The sequence below is a fragment of the Xiphophorus couchianus genome, chromosome 13 (genome assembly GCF_001444195.1).
Source record: "Xiphophorus couchianus chromosome 13, X_couchianus-1.0, whole genome shotgun sequence".
NCBI classification, from domain to species: Eukaryota; Metazoa; Chordata; class Actinopteri; order Cyprinodontiformes; family Poeciliidae; genus Xiphophorus; species Xiphophorus couchianus.
Window position 1 is genome coordinate 8,663,213 of NC_040240.1, and position 17,026 is coordinate 8,680,238.

Sequence of the window (17,026 nt, forward strand, 5' to 3'; positions counted from 1 at the left end):
CACATACATCTGCTTGTACTTTGTTATAGTTTGGACTGAATTGAACTGGATCAGAATCTGGCTATTTGATTATATTGTAGTCAATTCTCACCATGTAATTGATTTTATTTAATAAGATAGTAATCGAAGATGTTTTTCTTGTATGGCACACAGATGTGTGAACTGAATTGGTTTTAACTGAATGTAAATGGAAACCACCTAAATATACTCCTTCAAATGTTAATCTGTCTGTATTTGTGCCACTATCTCAGCTTGGACTGACATTTGTTTCAGTATGGCATAAAATGAATCTCAGATTCTACCTCGCCACACAGTAAAGTCACAAATACAACACGCCATTCGGCCAGAGGAGGGCGCTGATAAACTCAATGCCAGGTGTTTCAACGCACCGAAGAAGTGAGCTTTCCCATTGAAACTTGTGTCATGTAATTCTAACATGTCGAAGGTTATTACTGTTGAAGGGGAGAAATACATGACCTGAATTTGTGTGAAATGCGGTTTGGCGTCGTTTAGGTAAGAAAATTAACCAAGCTTCTGTCCACCCGACACAACAAAGCGGAATAAAAACCCTGCTTTAATGCAGCTTTAGCTGGTTAGCTTACTCCAAAGAGGTCACGCCAAACTCCGTTTAGATTTATCTCAATAGTACAGAATGATGTTTTCCTACCATTTTTTCAGGTTTAAAAGTAAACATTTTGTTATTGTTCTTACATCCGGGTAATGTGAAAGGGGCATCGGCTGACTGCTAGTACTATTTTAGACTAAAAGCAATATATTTTAAGGCAGTTTGTCTTATTGTAGGTAGCCTTTGCTTCCGTTTAAAACTTGTAGATTTCATAATCAGCGCCTCAAATGAAACCCAAACGACTGCAAAATGAAAACGGTTTACTATAACACCGCTAATGTGTGACTCAGCAGTTTTGACAGTTTTCGGCTTTTTCCAGATGTTGTCTGTTCTGACAGGAAGCCGAGTAGCGATGAGCGCCCCCTGCGGGTTAATTTGCACCGCTGCTCGACGCTTCGCCCGGCAGAGTCCTGCTGCTGCGCCGCTGTGCAGGCGGCTGCTGGGCCCCGGATCCTCAAACAGGTGAGTCTGCGCTGCTCTGGTTTGGTTTGGCTGAAATTCAGTGGGGATCCCTTTGCTAATAACCTTTAGTCACTAGAAAGATGAATACACAAATACCTCCAGTATGACAATGTCATTCAAATGCGTATTTCATGAATTAAATTCAAAAGATGGAGGAGTTTTTATGTAGCCTGACTATTTTAAGCATTTATGTTAATGTTGATGAGCATAGGCTACAACTAGTTAAATTCAGTTGCTCTGAAAATTAGAATACATATAAAAATTACTACTAATACAGATATTTAAAGGCATAACAATCATGGGGGAGACTTGACTTGGTGGGTAAGCCACTAAAATGTGTTTGCCAACCAAGCTGACGGTTTACAGAGTGCCATATCCCAGCATGTTTATGCAAATTGAGTGGAAGGAAAAACTGGCAGAAAATAAAGCAGAAACAACAGAGTTTGCTGCAGCCTTCAGATGGTTGTGACTCACAAGACATGGTCTCTTCCAAAATCATGGATGTCAGAGGCACCTTGCCTGGACTAAAAACAGCATTGTTTCTTTTTTTTTTAGATGGAAGATCATTTTTATTTAATTTGGAATTAATATTGGTCCTAGAAAGTACAGGAGGAGTGGAGAGACACTGAATCTTGCTTTTTGGAGGGTAGATTTAATCTAGATTAGATCATTTTTCAAAATTAAATAGAAAAGCAACAAAAAAACTGATTGGCATTTTGTTCTATAGGTAACAAGGTATATCTAAAGTGAGTTTCGTTGAATTGGCCACTTCACCTCACATTTTTCCTGTATGACATATATTTAGTGTTATAGCAATAATAAATTATATGATTGAAAAGTAGTGTTAGCGCTTAGCTCGTCTCCATTTGTGTACATAAAATCTTGAAATAATTTGGTGTACTTTGTGTGCGCTTTCCTGCTTAGTGTATTGTCCTTTATTGACATTGAGGTCAAACTCCATGTCTCTTTTTTTATATACCAGTGCTCCCTGTATAGCTCCAGGCTCTTTGCACAAACTATTTTCTAACTTCTATTTAATCTTTATCAGAAGAAATATGTCCTCCAAAAAACAAACGGACCACTTAGAGAGGACGGCGAGCAACTACAGACAGAATGTAAGCTCTGCTTTGAAAACAGCAATGGGAATTTGTAGTAAAAAGCTAGCCCTTCCTCATTTATTGACGTGTTTTTATTTTTTTTGTCTGTTTGTTCGGATGCCTGATGTAGGCACTGTATCCCGCCCAAGTCTGTGGAATTGTGACCGAATCGGAAACAGTAAAAAGACTGAGGATAGCCGTGCACCCAGACTTCAGCTTCAAAGCAGGACAGTGGTGAGAACACACTCTGTTTACACCCCTATATAAGCATGAAGATCTTCCCCGGATCACTGATTTATGGGCTCAGTTAACTGGACGAATTATTTTGTGTTAATTCTTGTTGACTTTGCATGTTTCCAAAATATAGAAAGCATTTTAAAAATACAAATCTGTTATAGTCATATGTTACCAACCACAGCGGTCTGTAAATCCTTTTTTTTTAATCTGCAGTACTCAGAGCCACCACCTAGTGGCAGCATTCGGTCAGATTCAACCACTTGAGATTCAAGCTTTCAATATTGACAGAACTTTACATACTATACAGATGTATGAAAGATATCCATTTAGTAACATTAGACATTTTAGACTCAACGTAATGAAAATAGGTTTTCTAATGAAAGCAGGCCTTTATTTTTGTTGTTGCGTCTGATAGTTTTAATCAGTGGACAGCGCGCTAGGCAACCAGTCGAACTGCTTTAAGTGGCTGTAAATATGTCATTTTTTTAAAGAGGACATGACTACCTTGCTACAACAGGCCCTTCATATGTGGCTCCTTTATCTTTCTCTAACGTAACAGTGGATCATTGTGCTGCTGAAACATTAGTCCAGCTGTTTAACGTTGGCTGCACATGTGGCTGTGCTTTGTGGCAAACAAACGTGCTGCAGTTGGAACACAGTTGCTAGCAGGCAGCTGCGCTTCTGCTTCGATTTCATTCTGTGGGTGTTCTGGAACAGGCCACTCTTGTCGCCGAGGTCAGAGGGCGACGCTCTACCTTCATTCAGCCTCTGACCCGCAGTTCAACACGTTTTCACCACTTCAAGATTGACTTGAGTTATCAGTTTTCACCGATCGTTTGGGGTTTATATTTTGCATTGTGCTGTTTCCTGGTGCAGGGTGGATTTCTTCATCCCTGGTGTGGAGAAGGTGGGAGGTTTCTCCATGTGCTCCAGCCCGGGTCTGTTGCAGAGGGAGGGTGTGGTCGAACTGGCTATCAAGTACGCGAAACATCCCCCAGCACACTGGGTCCACACTGTGGTGAGTGAGGGGAGAAGACTGAAAAGGAGGGGACAAAGGATTGTAAAAAGTGCTAACAGGGGAGGCAATGAGTGTTTATTTTTCCCCTCTGAATAAAATATGAATTTGCCTTTTAGTCGTTCTTTAAGTCTATGTTATGTTTGCCTTCATCTTTCACTTTCCCTTTCCATATTCCATATTCATGTGGGTTTAATGTAGTCTCGTGATAAAAACGGTCTTATTACAGAAAAATCTGAGGAACAGCGGCGTTCATTTGAGCGTTCAGAGACGTACATCTCTCTGCTCTGGCACGATTTGATCCTTTTCTTTGATATCGTTCTCCAGGAACAGTTAGGCACCGGTATAGTAGCTTGAGAAAGAATGCGTTATCATTTAGAATAGAGCACATGAAGAAAAACAACACTTGAAGTGAGGAAACCGGTGCATTTTGTTGTGTTCTCTTTATTATTAAGTCAGTCTTCCTCCATTTTTCTGGAACAGTTTTGTCGTCTCGTCTCTTCTGCCAGTGTGCAGTAGGCTCCCGTGTGGCCATGCGTGTCGGCGGAGACTTCTACTTCGACCCGCTGCCCTCAGGTCCAGCTGTGGATTTGCTGCTGGTTGCCGGCGGTGTCGGGATCAATCCGCTGTACTCTATTCTGCTGCACACCTCAGATCTGCTGCAGCTCAACCAGTCCTCTGCTGGTCGGCACTTCAACATCGGCTCTGCCCACCTCTGCTACAGCGCCAAGAACACTCAGGAGCTGCTCTTCGAGGTTCATTATGTTTTTCATTTAGAGTGAGAATGCTTGGAATAATTTCTGTTGCAGGTGCAAACATGATAATGTGTGTCACATTAAGGTTTCTGATGAATCGATTATTGTAGTAATCGATTAATCGGCCGATTAGACTGTCGATTAATTGGATAAAAAATGTGGCACGTTCTGCAGATTATTCTGTTAACCACTTATGCCTTTTTTATGCAATTTTTAGAAACACATTCAAAATATACAAACAATTATATTCCTTTTTTAAATATGAAAATAAAATATTTTTAGCCTAAAACCTTTGTAGCAAAGGATGCATCTGTAGCTAAAAAATATATATTTCTGGCATCAACATGTGAAAAGCTCACTTGTTTCTGCTAAACGTCAATAAAGTGAAAGGCTGATGCAATTATTATTTTTTAGATTAATAATTGGATAGTAAAATGTGCTTAATATGAGATCTCTGTTAAAGAATTTGAACCAAGTGAAGCTACAGCTATGCCACTTGAGAAGTTCTGGGTAGAACATGTTCAGAGACAATGGTGTATTTTTATCTTACGTCCAAAATGTATATTTTTCCTACAGTTTTGACTGAATTACTGCTCTGTGTGCTTTCAGCAAATGGCCTTTTCTGTGTCTGTATACTCTAGTCAACAATTAATCAGTTACTAAATTAGACTATTATTTGAATAATCGATTCGCCACGAGTAATTTGATTAATTGTTTCAACCCTTAATGTGACAAAATCTGGAAAGGTTCAATAACCATCGACCTGTCACAACCTGACTTGTTGGTTTTCTTTTTTCTTATTCTGTCTTCCAGAGCTCCATCATTGAGAAATGTGGGGAGTTTCCCAACAAGTTCACCTGCAACTTTCACGTCACGCAACAGAGGGCAGGAGTCGAGCCGCACCTTCAGCCATTCGTCAAAAGTAATCTGCACACAGAACCGTTTCCTCGTTTAGCCGGGATGATTGATCGACTGTCGCATTCCTCCGCAGTCTGCCTTTCTTTTGATTTATCTGTTTCATCACGTGAAGCCGGCTCTATCAAAGCTGCGCAGACGAGCCTCGGCGTCTTAATTAATGCCTTTGCTCCCCCGTGTCTCCTCAGGTGGGAGAATCACAGCGGAGGAGTTGCAGGCGAACCTGGACCCGCAAAGGACTTTGTGTTACTTATGCGGACCGCCGCCAATGATAGAGGCGATTTCAAAAACCCTCATGGACCTCGGCCTCCCAAAGGACAGGATCCTGTTTGAGAAGTGGTGGTAGGAGAAGTTGTAACTTTTGGTGGTCTTCAAAGGGAGGAAATGCCTCTCTACACATTGAAGGTCTATGACACCATCCATGAACTGCGAACTGGATCAAATATATATACATATATATATATATATCTTTTTTTTTCTGAATTACAGTCAGGAAAATATCTTTGACTTTAAATGTCAAGATTCTGTACAGATTGGTAGCAAATACTAATTTAAGTTGAGAGTAAGATTTGTACGATTTGCAACAAAATCCTTGCAAAGTTTAGTTTGGGAATATGTTTCATACTGAAATGTATTTTAAAGATGCACCGGTCACAGATTTGTGCCCAATTTCCCATCTTTGTGTTGATGCTGTTTTTAACCAATTCCGATTTCTGTTATAGAAATATTAAGAGCTCACAACATTTTTTTTATAGCCTTCCAGCTGTGTGCAGTCGTCCATCAGTATAATATTGCATGAAGATCTTATATTTGATGCCAAATAAAACAGCAGCTTTCCTGTTGTGTGCTGGAATCCGCTCTAGGTCAATTTGAAAATGATCGAACTTGTGTAAATTGAATTGTTGTGGGATTTTCAGAATTTGCCACCAAGCTTGTTCACTTTGGCTTCACACTTATTGAAGCCATTTATTGAGACCTCAAAACAAAGCAGCAAAAATGTAAACTTTGTGTTTACGTGCCAAAAAGAATAACTTCATTTGCAAGAGGAAAAAATGTGGCTGATGTGCTTGTTTTTTCCCTTCCATGAGAGTAATTACACCTCACATCTTTTTCTTTCCCAACATCAAGTGAAAACTTGACAATCTCTCACATGTTTGGCCACCACTGTACTATTTTCCTCTCTCTCACACACACACCCTCCCACGGTGCTCATCATCTGAGCAGTCTCTTTTCTCACACATCTTCCACATCAGCAAACAGTTTTCCATCCCAGGGCAGGTTGAGCGTCCCGCGGCGCTCTGTAATGGAACCTCCAGGTGGTCTCTGATTGGCACGGATCACCGAGCGTCCCTCAGAGACGGCGGCGAGCCTCTCGCTGCCGTTTGTCAGCGAGGGTTGTAATGTTCCCCCGTTCACGACGATAACACGGAAGTGAAATGGAGAAAAGAAGAAAAAAAAGAATAAGAGCTAACTTTGAGGCAGTCTGGGCTTCAAACACTTTATTGACCTTCTTGTTAAACCAAGACCTAACTGTTACACCGCTCACACACTTCACAGGTAGTCCAGGAAACAAATAAAGAGCTCATTTCTAAATAACACATTCTTGGGTCATTTATTGCAAATAAAACTTTTCTATTGCCTTCAGCTTTTGAGAAAAACGGCAAAGCACACGAAAGGTTGCACCTTTTAAAATACTACAAGAATCACGTGGATATTTGATATTGATATTCCTCTTGTCATGTTATCACTTAGTTTTTTGGAGTTGGATAATGCATATGCTGGTAATTGGTCTAAATTTTGAGTTTAGAGTTGGAAGATCTTTCCACTTGATGAAAGGCAGCACTTTTTCCAAATTGTAGAACTGTAAAGCAGTGAATCTACAACTAAGCTGATCTTATCTCAGTTCCCGTAAGTATGACTGAAATATTCATTTTAAATTCATATCCGATGAGCTCTTATCCATCTGAAACATCAAATGGACAAAGAATGAATTTGACTTGCTCCAAACCTTTCCTGTTTAGTTTATCTGCCTCTACTGTTTACTTCAGCGATGACTAATCTAAAGACTTGTTTGGCCGGTTTTTGAAGTACGAGAAGGTTTCTGTTTTGCTTTTGATTTGACAGGGACCGGTCTACTTCCTGGAATTTGTTTTTCACCTGACCTAATGTTGTAATGATTTCTCATTTCGCTGCCATCATCATCTACCTCTGCTGTCTTGTGATTTCATTGCTCTCTTATAGAAAGGTTTGTTTGATCTTTGCAGTGATGATATTGTACTGTTACTGAGAGCCTCTTTAAACAGGCTGTGAATTTGCTGCTGCGGATTTCAAATACGCTTAGGAACATGGATTACTTGCTTTCCTAGTCAACACATCTATTGAAGCGTCTTTTCAATAGATGTCTGTAAAACTCCAATTTGGAACTTATGCATATTTTGTCACGCAACAGAAACTTCAATGCATTTTGTTACCATTGATGACAGATGAACACAGGAAATAGTGAGTAATGTCAAGTGGAAAGAAAATAAACTTGTTCTGCAATAATCTAAAAACTGTGGTGGAAATTTGGATTATTTTACTTTTTGCACTTCAGTTAAAATCCAGTGTAATCAAGCTGTTTCATATTACTAAACAGCTTCCACTTGTGTGTAACTTGATGTCAGAATAAATCCACCTGTTGTGAAGACTGTAGGGGAAGGGGTGTATGGAAGTGTAGCCAAAAGAAAGCCATTGTTAAAACAAAGTCATAAGAAGTTTGGCTTGTGTAAAACTGTGGAAGATGATTGGAACGCCAAAATTAAACTTTTTAACTTGCATTCATAAAGCACTGGACACGCCATGGCAAAACATAGTAGAGGCAGCATTTCAGTCTTTAGATGTGTAAATTTAGTAGCTCTATACCCCCATCAGTCCATCAGTGGCATCAGTCCTGCCACTTTATGTGCAGTGAAAGGTGATTCTACAAAGTATTAAGCAGAAAAGCTGAAAAGAAACGCACAGCGCACATTTTGTTTTTTGTGTTTAAAAACCTTTGGAAACCAAGTCGCATTTTCTTTCCACTTAACAGTGGCATGCAGCTTTGTGACCGTTACTGAAAATATAAATCCAAGTATAAGATTGTAAAAGTAAAAAAATATGACAATGCTCAAAAAGCGACAATACGTTTGCAAGACACAGTACAAATAAATTTACATTTATTTACATTTATTTGTACTGTGAGTAAACTTCAAACTCCCCCTCCAAAATGAGAAAACGTTTACCTTTCACCGCATATGATGATTACAACCTGGACTACAACTAAGAAACTCACTCTTTATTTACAAAACAAATTATTTTCATAGCAGCTTTAGAAACAGCTGGTGAAAAGGGGCAAAGGTCACCTGCAGTCCTTCAGGAGTTCCTCATGGGGGTCATTTTGGCCCTTTGCCATTTTGCAATTTGGATCTTTTTGTCCCCAACTGTGTTGCCGCTGGTTGATTTTTATTATTTTAATTTTTTTTTTTTACCACCCACAAGTCACACTAATAAATAATCTATTTCTTCAGAAAATAATTTGTAAATAAACTAGTTTCTATGAGAAATTCAAGGGTTTTGTGATGTGATTATTTGTCTCCATAATTCATCAAAATATTTAAATACCAGAAGAAGAAACTGCTATGGATTGACTAAGGACATGGATACTAGCTGGTTGGTTTACAGATGTGAAGTGGTCGGCAATAGGGCAAATTGATGTCGCATTAGCCAGAAATAGATAACAAATGTAAAAAAAAAAAAAATCCCCAAACATATGTCCTACTTAAGGCATTGGCAGGAGAAGCTGTACCGCGCTGTACATTTCTAACAATTTTTACAAAAACAGTCAACAAAACAAAGCAGGAAACTCTACAGCGCACCTTTACCAAATGAACACAAGAAAAATGTACCAAAGTTCTCCAAAAAGGTATTTACCCATTTCACATTTCTTATGGTTTCACTTTGTTGGAGAACTTCCAAGTGGACAAATACTTTTTCACAGCACTGTATATGCTTTTCTCCAGATTAGTTCTTCAAACTGGAATTCAAACTGAATGTTTAAAAGCTTTTCCTTCTCTCCGATTGCAGACGCGTCAACAAACGCCGGAGAACAGCTGCTGTTTGATGCGCTCCTCCACCCTGACCTTTTCCTTCATCCCCCTCACGTCACCCGGACAGAAATCCGTCCACCTCACCACCTTCTCCAGCCTGGGCAGTGGGATGGCGTCGACATTGGTTTCCTCCTCTTGATATTCGACAGAAGCCCTGCGCTCCAGCAGAAGGGAGAAGGCCTTTTGATGCTGCGCCCCGTCTCCGCTCTTCTGAAGGCCCGCTCTTTGGCTCCTTCCGCTGTCCCCTCTCTTCCTCCCCTCCGCCTCTACCTCCTCTTCCTCTTCGTTGATCCTCAGCCTGTCCATCTCAGTCTCTATCACGAGGGACTTGTTCTCTTGCTCGTCTAGAGCCTCCCCGGCTGAGTGTTTCTTTGCCTTGCTGCGACCTCTGAGGTTCAGCATCTGAAATCAAACGGACGTGTTTGAGATGGTTTCCTGCTTTGTGCCACGTCTTTTCTTTCGCTCCCCCCCCCCAGACGCCTGACAAACCACAACAAAGCCTTGTTCACTGATGCCTCTTTCCTGTACAGTTTGAGGCCAACTACCTGCCTATTATTAGACGTTTTCTAAGTGGGTTTTACAGTCGCTGTACATCCCATATTTAGAAACATACCTTTTTTTTATTTTACCTCCTGTGACAAAGTCACTCACCCTCAAGGCGCAACAGAGACAAGTGACAGATTTGTTGCAAAGACAGAAGACGAACCTTGAAGTCTTTTCTCCTGCGTTGCAAAATGGGTCTCTGAAGGAAAAGGATTTGCTTAGTCGACAAACTTCCATCACTGCGAAAAGAGAAGAGCAGCCCTTTAATCAACGCCACCCACCGTATTATAATTCAGGGAGCTTGCATTAGCGCCGCGTGAGCTGAAATCCAGGCTCTGCTGCCTGCGGTTTCTAAAGTGACAGGTTAAAAAACAAAAGCGGTTCAGCGATGGCTTTTTTTTTTTTTTTTTTGCTTGTTTGTTCACAGAGGCAACAGATTTCAAAAGCTTTTTCATGTCGAGACGAGCATATGATCAGGATTTGTCAGATCTGGAGCCATCTGTCCTTCATATCCGACTTCCAGTGTCAGTCCTGCTCCCAAAAGGAACGAGAACGACAAGGTGTTCGGCGAGAAGGATCAACAATCGAGCAAAGCCGTAATTAGACCCGGCTAAGTTTAGGAGACTTTTGTCAGCGGGATGAAAGGGTGAATATTTTAAACAAATCAAGTGTTATCTTTACTTAGAATTTCAGAGGGCTTTGGTACCTGTTTGTTCTGACAATGGGTGTTGGCAGCACACACATCAGTCTCCATCCATATGGAGCTAAGGACTGGAGCAGCGGGATGTAATCAGTCTTCACCACAACGCCCTGGAAGGGGGAAAAAAATCATTCAAATGTGTACAAGATGTAAATACTTACATTACATGAATGCTCAGAAATTTGCATTGTCATTATGAGTGTAAAAATGTCATTGTACAAAAGAGACTCAACGATTCATGAAAACAATAATTGGATACAAAATATAGCATTTCTGGGGTCAAGTTCAATTAATCAGACTCACTGTCAATCAAAAAAAAAGGGTTCAAGAGCAACCCAAGAACCCATCATATACTAGGAGCTTCTGGCACACCAGAATCCCTGACCAGTGTAGCGGGTTCAACATCACCCTGAATTGAGGCACCTCACCAAAATAAATACCTTGCACCTCGACTGAAACCTGCCTCACCCCACATGGATTATTCCAAATGTCCCGTTTTATCGTCAGAGGAACTATTTGTCCAAGACATTTGTGAAGGAGTCAAAGAGAGGCTTTCAGTTTGGAGAACACTACACCAACTGTCAAGAATGGTGGAGGCAGCATCATGCTGAGGGTCTTTTGTTGCCAATAGTAGTGGATGGGATAATAAATTGGAAGTTGTTCAGAATTTCAAAACAGCAAATAGAGTGGACTGCTAAAGTGCTGAGTTTAAAAGTGGACACAACTGGGTGTTTCAATAGGACCGTGATCCCAAAAGCATTTTAAAACTAGTTTTTTGAAAATAAAAAGCAGTCTATGAAGCTTCTGTGATGGATCTGACATCAACCCTGTCTACAACGTTGGATTCCACAATTTTAAATAAGAGCAATTAAATATAATTATGCACCGATTGCAGTTTTCTGGCTGATCGCTAATCTTTAAAAAGCCCAACCTGCTGATTTAGATTTTGGCCGATATTTTTTTTTGTCTGAAAAGTTGCTAAAAAGAGTCGCTAAGCTGGCAACAGTGGGGTGACAATTATTAACCGCAGACGTAACATGGTGGGCGGGTTTGTCAATCAGGTCTTTCTCATGACTGGGCAAAGGGGTACCATAGCTGGTTTGCAGAATATTGCAGAGATAGATTAGATTTGAAGACAATATCGGTTTTTCATGCATGTGTTGTCTGATTGCCAATCTCCCAACATTAAGAAAATCAGGTCCTACTTATCGGTGCAGCCCTAATTAAGTATCCACAAAGAGCTAAGCCAGAGGGCTGGCAGTGGCTGCAAAAGTGGGTAAGGAACATCTATCCAAACACTATACAGTTGAGCCACTATGTATATTTCTTACCAGATTCAGATTGAGAAATGTCAGATCAGACTCAAAACTGTGCACCCATTTTTTTTGTCATTTTAAAAAGATGATTTTAAAGTTCTCACCAAAACTATACAATGCGCATTAAAGGGGGGAGATTCAGGAATCAAGCGCACTTTTCAGGATACTTGTTTTTCTTCTTCTCAGAACATAGGAAAACTTTCCCTCCCAAGTCGAAACGGCACAGGAACAACATTGAAAACTCACATCTATAACAGTCCACTGCTCAACCACGATGGCGTCATAGGAGGTGTCTGTGGTCTCCTCCGCAGAGCTCTGGAAGATGAAAACGCTGTCCACAGATGAAACGCCACTGTCTGGAAACAAGCAGAGTCACAGACAAACACAGGCACATGTAAGCGATTCAGAGCCTCCTCTCCATTCTCTCGCTCTTCATCCTCGTCCATTTTAGATTAAGCCTGCTTCACTCGTGTGCAGCCGAGCAGCGACTTGTGAGACAAGTCGTGGACTTTGAGGTGATGTCCCGCATGCGTGTCATCCATCACGCAGCAGGGATCTTAAGAATTTAAGAAGATTTTCTCATCTCGCCAGACTTTCAAATTCTCGGGTTAGACTTAGATGGTGTGGGATTCCTATTTTAATCAATAAACTCTAGTCAGAAATAAGATTTATTCTGCCAACGATTGTAGAGCAATATCTTGATTCTCTCAACAAGAAACATTTTGATCTGGAACTGGGTTTCAGCATTCACAGAAGTCACGGTGTCTTGCTAAAGTATTCCCACCTCTTGAATGTTTTCAAGATGTCACATTAAAATCACAAATTTCAATGCATCTCATCAGGATTTTATGTGAAAGGAGCATATCTGTAAAAGTGAAAAAGGGGATTTAATGTTAAATGGTTAAAGAAAGTCTGTTTCTAGAGGTGCAAAGCAGGCAGAGACGAACCAAAAATAATCTTGTGGCTGTATTCACAGTGAAAGGTGGTTCTACAAAGTGTTGACTGAACTTCTACACTTTCTGAATACAAGTGTACGCAACATATTTCAGATTTCACTGTCCTTCCATTTCCAGTTGTTTCACCAAATTGTGTTGGTCGATCAATCCTAATAGATTTGTTGTTGTTAAATAACAAAAAGAAGATTTCGAGGGGCATAAACACTTCAGCAAAGCATTTTACTCATCTGTGCTAAGGAGATGCAAAAATGTCCTAGTATAAAACAAGCCCTGGTTTCTGTGGCCGACTTTGCTTGACCTTCGATTTAACAATGGACATAAAGTGTTTCAAAAACATATTTAGTACGGCGGACAAACCATGGTTGTCTGTGAGGTGGAAAAACCCATCAATGAGCTGTGCCCCGCTGCTAAAGTGCTGAGTCATGTGGTCGAGCCAGTTTGCATCAACGTCTGTGATCGCCTCCGCCTCCTTTTGAACGTGAAGAGGCACCCTGAGAGAGTAGAACCTCAGGGACGTGTCGGGCTCTTCTGTGTGGTTGTACAGTGCAAACAGCTGCATCCCTGCAGACGCACAGACAAATAATCAGCAAAAATGAAGTGGAGAGTGAGCCCGGATGATGAGCTTGTCGAACTGGGGAACAAAATAACAACCTTCTGCTTACTTACTAGCCTGTGCCGGCGGTGAGCTTGAACCTGTGTCGTTCCCAGAATTCTTCAGCCTGATGTGATTGTTGTTCTGTGTTGTCACGCGTCTTTGCCCATCTGTCTGCGTTGAGTCAGATCTTCTGTCATGGTTACGATCCAGCTCTGGAGAGCTGAGCCAGCTGTCTGGGCTGGAAACTCTCCTTTCTCTCTGTTTGGAGACATTAAGATGTTTCTCTGTGGATACAGTGAAGTGCTGTTTAGTCTCTTGTGATCTACACTCTGGCAGCCTCGTTGTGACTGCTGTTTCTGGTAGGCTCAGACTTGACCGTTTGCCCTGGACTTCTGCCATGTTGTGAGCTTCAGGTTTGATGTGATTATGAGGTTTATTGATGTCCTTGGCACCAATCTGTGAGGTTATTATTTGATCACAAAGCTCTTCTGGGTTATGAGGAGAGTTTACCGGGTGCTTCAGGAGGCTGAAGTTTGGTTTTCTGGACGCTGAGGAGTTTTGATCCTGTTTGACACTTTCCACAGCCCCATAATCCAACTCTTGTGATTCGCAGCAGCAGAGATCAGCATCTTCACCATTCAGGTTTGGCTCCGTTGGGCTCGTATTGGTGCTGAAAGGCTGCCGATGTATTGGCGACGGGCTTGAATGCAAGGACGACAGCTCCTCTGGGTCCCAGTGTCCCAAAAAATACGGCCCTCCTCCCGGCTGTTGTAGAAATCCCACAAACATCACCCCTTGCTCTGCCACATCCTGGATCTGTAAAGCATACACACACATAATTAATAGATTATCTGGCATATGGAGATGTTATGAGTCTTTCCCTTTGATAAAAGGAGTTCCTCAGGATTTTGTATTGGGACACTTGCTTGTCCTGGTCTACAAAAACCAATATTTCCGGTAATTTATCAGGTATTTAATTCCATTTTTCCTCAAATGACTCAGTTATCTATTGTTGAAGGCAGCAATGGCTGACTCTTTCTTTATTTGTGATGATTCATAAATGACAAATCTGTCAAGACTCCAGAATCAGCCAAAGTTAATGGTGAACAGATGAGTTCTTAAAAAAATAAAATAACATCACAGATTCAACAAAAAACAATACACACTTTTTATAGAGCTTTTATTTAGTCAGTTGTTTTATTCAGATTAATTTACCACAATTTAATACAACTGTAATTGGCTTTACCTGCACAATATTCTCAAATAGCAAAGAACATCCTAAGTACTTTTAAATGGGCCCTGACCTGAAAAGTGTTATTGATCAGAAGTAGTCATTGAATGCATCTGGGAAGTATCTAAAGCTGTTGGATACGGTCTAACATTGTGCTGATACACATCTGCTAATACGCTAACAGCCAAGCAAGTTAAGCACATGAAAAATATTTAGCACACTTAGCCTCCACTAAATAATTGTTTCCGGATAAATTCAAAATTTTCAGTTGAATTAAATTTCAATAAAATTCAGCCTCCATGTTGAAGTTAAAACTGTTAAGAATTCGTCAAATAGACGTTTATGTTCACGCTCTTATTTTGAAGTGGGTGAAGACTTGTTTCCGCAGGAGTTCCGTTTCCTCTCCTCACGTTTTCCGGCCGTGCTGTGATGAGGTACAGCAAATGCTCTGTACCCAGAATGCAACAGTTTAAATTCAACTGATGTCAAGCATACTTTCTGACTGAAGCTCTACCATGGTCAATAAGGAAAAATCAGCCACCGAATTAAAAGATAATTAGAAAAAAGAGCTGTTTAAGTATGAAGCCATTTTATTTCCTGTAATAATAATTGAACTGTCAGAACTGGTTACACTGGGATAGTTAAGTCCATTATAATGAAACAAGAGAAGCGTTTGCCTGTTCATAGATTGCTCTGCTTTTATTTGGATGTTTGACTGTTCACTTGCTTATAGTGAATATTCATTGTTTATTGGGGGTTTTTTCTGTGTGTGAAAGGGCATTTTTTACAGCGGCACAAATGAATTTGCTGCGTCGGCTCCTTTTATTCCGACAAACAAAGCCTAATTTACACACAAACAAAGGCTGACAGACGCAAGGTGGGTATTCTTCATAATAACAGCCCACCTAATCAACTGGAAAGATCAAATATTCAAATCATAAAAGGACCTCATTATCTGTACACATTCATGTGGCACGTGTGTTTGCTGACCCCCCTCCAACCGAGCTCGAGCGGTTAATTGTCAGTTGATATTTGGGCTGACAGTTTCAGGCGGACCTAACAGGGGAGAGAAAATCAGATTTCCAGAACTACCGCGGAACAATAATGAGGCACATCTTCCCCTATCGCCCACTCTTTTTGACATTTCACTCATCCATGCACGCAGGTTGCAACTCTGAACTGGTTTCTCCAGCACCCACGGATACAATTTACAGAGATCAGCTCCAGTTTATCTGATCATTACGTCCAGCGGGATGCTAAGAGTGGCCAGGGCTGGCTTAGTACTGGAAAAAACAGAAGTATAGAATTTCAAAACACACACACAAACCATGTACCCTCTACTCTGTCTGCTTTGGTTCTTATCACAAACTCTCACTGGCAGCTTGCGATCTGATTGGTTATTCATGTCACGCTGCCGGAGCCTATCACATTATGCTCAGTGATGTGCATTTCCATCCAATCAGGTTTTCCTTTGTGCTCGCTGGGTGTTCAGATGCAAATCTATTCAATAGAGCACATTTTCATTTCCCAATGTAGGACTGCCGGGGAATTCATGAGTGGAGATGCAGAGGAAGTTTAACACCAGACACGGGACTGTGCAAAAGTGTTGAGCTACACCTATTTTCTTTACATGTTTCCACCAAAGACTTTGACTTGTGTTTGTTTATGGTGTCTTAAAAAGTATTTCTTCGTGTTTTGGTAGATTTTTCACTTGTTTATTTCTTAATATCCCTTCATAATAGCCTACCTCACAGCTAAAAGTTCAGCATAAACTTTTTATACATCTGATACGTTATCATACATAATTAGATCTCCATCTTAGACAGACTGTATTGGACACAAAAACATTGGCAAAAGCGCCACGACTCAGACACTCTGTATGCCATACACAGGAATGCAAATGTTGATGTCACAAGTTTATGACAATAATAACCTCATGCTATCCTATGCAGAGCTCGGTCTGTGCTGATAAAGATACACTCGTATCCACATGCTGAATGCCTGGAGGAGTCGCCAAGGCAAGAAAACCAACTTTTTCTTGTTTGTTTTTTTTTTATTTAATTGTATAATATTTATTTAAACCACAAGGGGGCACTCAGACTGTTTAAAGATCAACAAACTCTCAGCCCAAGCTGGTCAAGTCATCATGAGTTACAGAAACAGACAAAGGAAGGTTGTAATGGTGTGACAGAGAGTAACACTTTCTATAACATTTTAAAACATCATAATTACTTCATTGACATGAAGTAATGTACTAGATGTGTTACAAATTTGCTTCTTTCCTTCATAATTAAATCCACATCAAGCACGTTTTTAGATATGCCACCAATAAAACAGAAATAATGCCAATTCTTTCACTTTTTTTACACTAAAGTTATATGAAAAAAACACGAGAGCCCATTAAATATTCTGTACTTTATTGAGAAATTTTTATATACTGATAGATGATATCTTA

General features: G+C 40.5%; 2 protein-coding genes across 4 annotated transcripts in view; one reads left to right on the forward strand and one right to left on the reverse strand.

The window, feature by feature from the left end:
* Positions 1-342: 342 nt before the first annotated feature.
* Positions 343-6,149, forward strand: oxnad1 (oxidoreductase NAD-binding domain containing 1). Of its 2 annotated transcripts, none has more exons than XM_028036673.1 (8): positions 343-513; positions 964-1,087; positions 2,136-2,202; positions 2,315-2,418; positions 3,298-3,439; positions 3,946-4,191; positions 5,005-5,113; positions 5,295-6,149. In XM_028036673.1, exons 2-8 carry the CDS (start codon positions 978-980, stop codon positions 5,450-5,452), a joined length of 936 nt encoding a protein of 311 aa, XP_027892474.1. In that variant the 5' UTR covers positions 343-513; positions 964-977; the 3' UTR covers positions 5,453-6,149. The 2 variants fall into 2 exon arrangements, with proteins under 2 accessions (XP_027892474.1, XP_027892473.1); XM_028036672.1 differs by having other exon boundaries at positions 344-513; positions 945-1,087.
* A 441-nt stretch (positions 6,150-6,590) lies between these two features.
* rftn1a (raftlin, lipid raft linker 1a) overlaps positions 6,591-17,026 on the reverse strand; it is a 49,080-nt gene continuing 38,644 nt past the window's right edge. The window contains exons 5-11 of one of the 2 annotated variants that reach the window (XM_028036668.1): positions 13,412-14,156; positions 13,103-13,306; positions 12,036-12,145; positions 10,480-10,583; positions 10,055-10,124; positions 9,937-9,972; positions 6,591-9,632 (exon numbers count right to left, since the gene is read on the reverse strand). In XM_028036668.1, the coding sequence (XP_027892469.1) occupies positions 9,213-9,632; positions 9,937-9,972; positions 10,055-10,124; positions 10,480-10,583; positions 12,036-12,145; positions 13,103-13,306; positions 13,412-14,156 (1,689 nt within the window). In that variant the 3' untranslated portion in view covers positions 6,591-9,212. Of the gene's footprint in view, positions 9,633-9,936; positions 10,013-10,054; positions 10,125-10,479; positions 10,584-12,035; positions 12,146-13,102; positions 13,307-13,411; positions 14,157-17,026 lie in introns of both variants that reach the window. The other variant, XM_028036669.1, reaches the window with a different exon arrangement.

What these genes read in the sequence shown, in the direction of transcription:
- oxnad1 (XM_028036672.1), top strand. Translation starts at nt 945, where the DNA reads ATGTTGTCTGTTCTGACAGGAAGCCGAGTAGCGATGAGCGCCCCCTGC. An exon ending in GGCCCCGGATCCTCAAACAG is followed by an intron (nt 1,088 to 2,135) that starts GTGAGTCTGCGC and finishes AATCTTTATCAG; the next exon opens with AAGAAATATGTCCTCCAAAA. An exon ending in CGAGCAACTACAGACAGAAT is followed by an intron (nt 2,203 to 2,314) that starts GTAAGCTCTGCT and finishes TGCCTGATGTAG; the next exon opens with GCACTGTATCCCGCCCAAGT.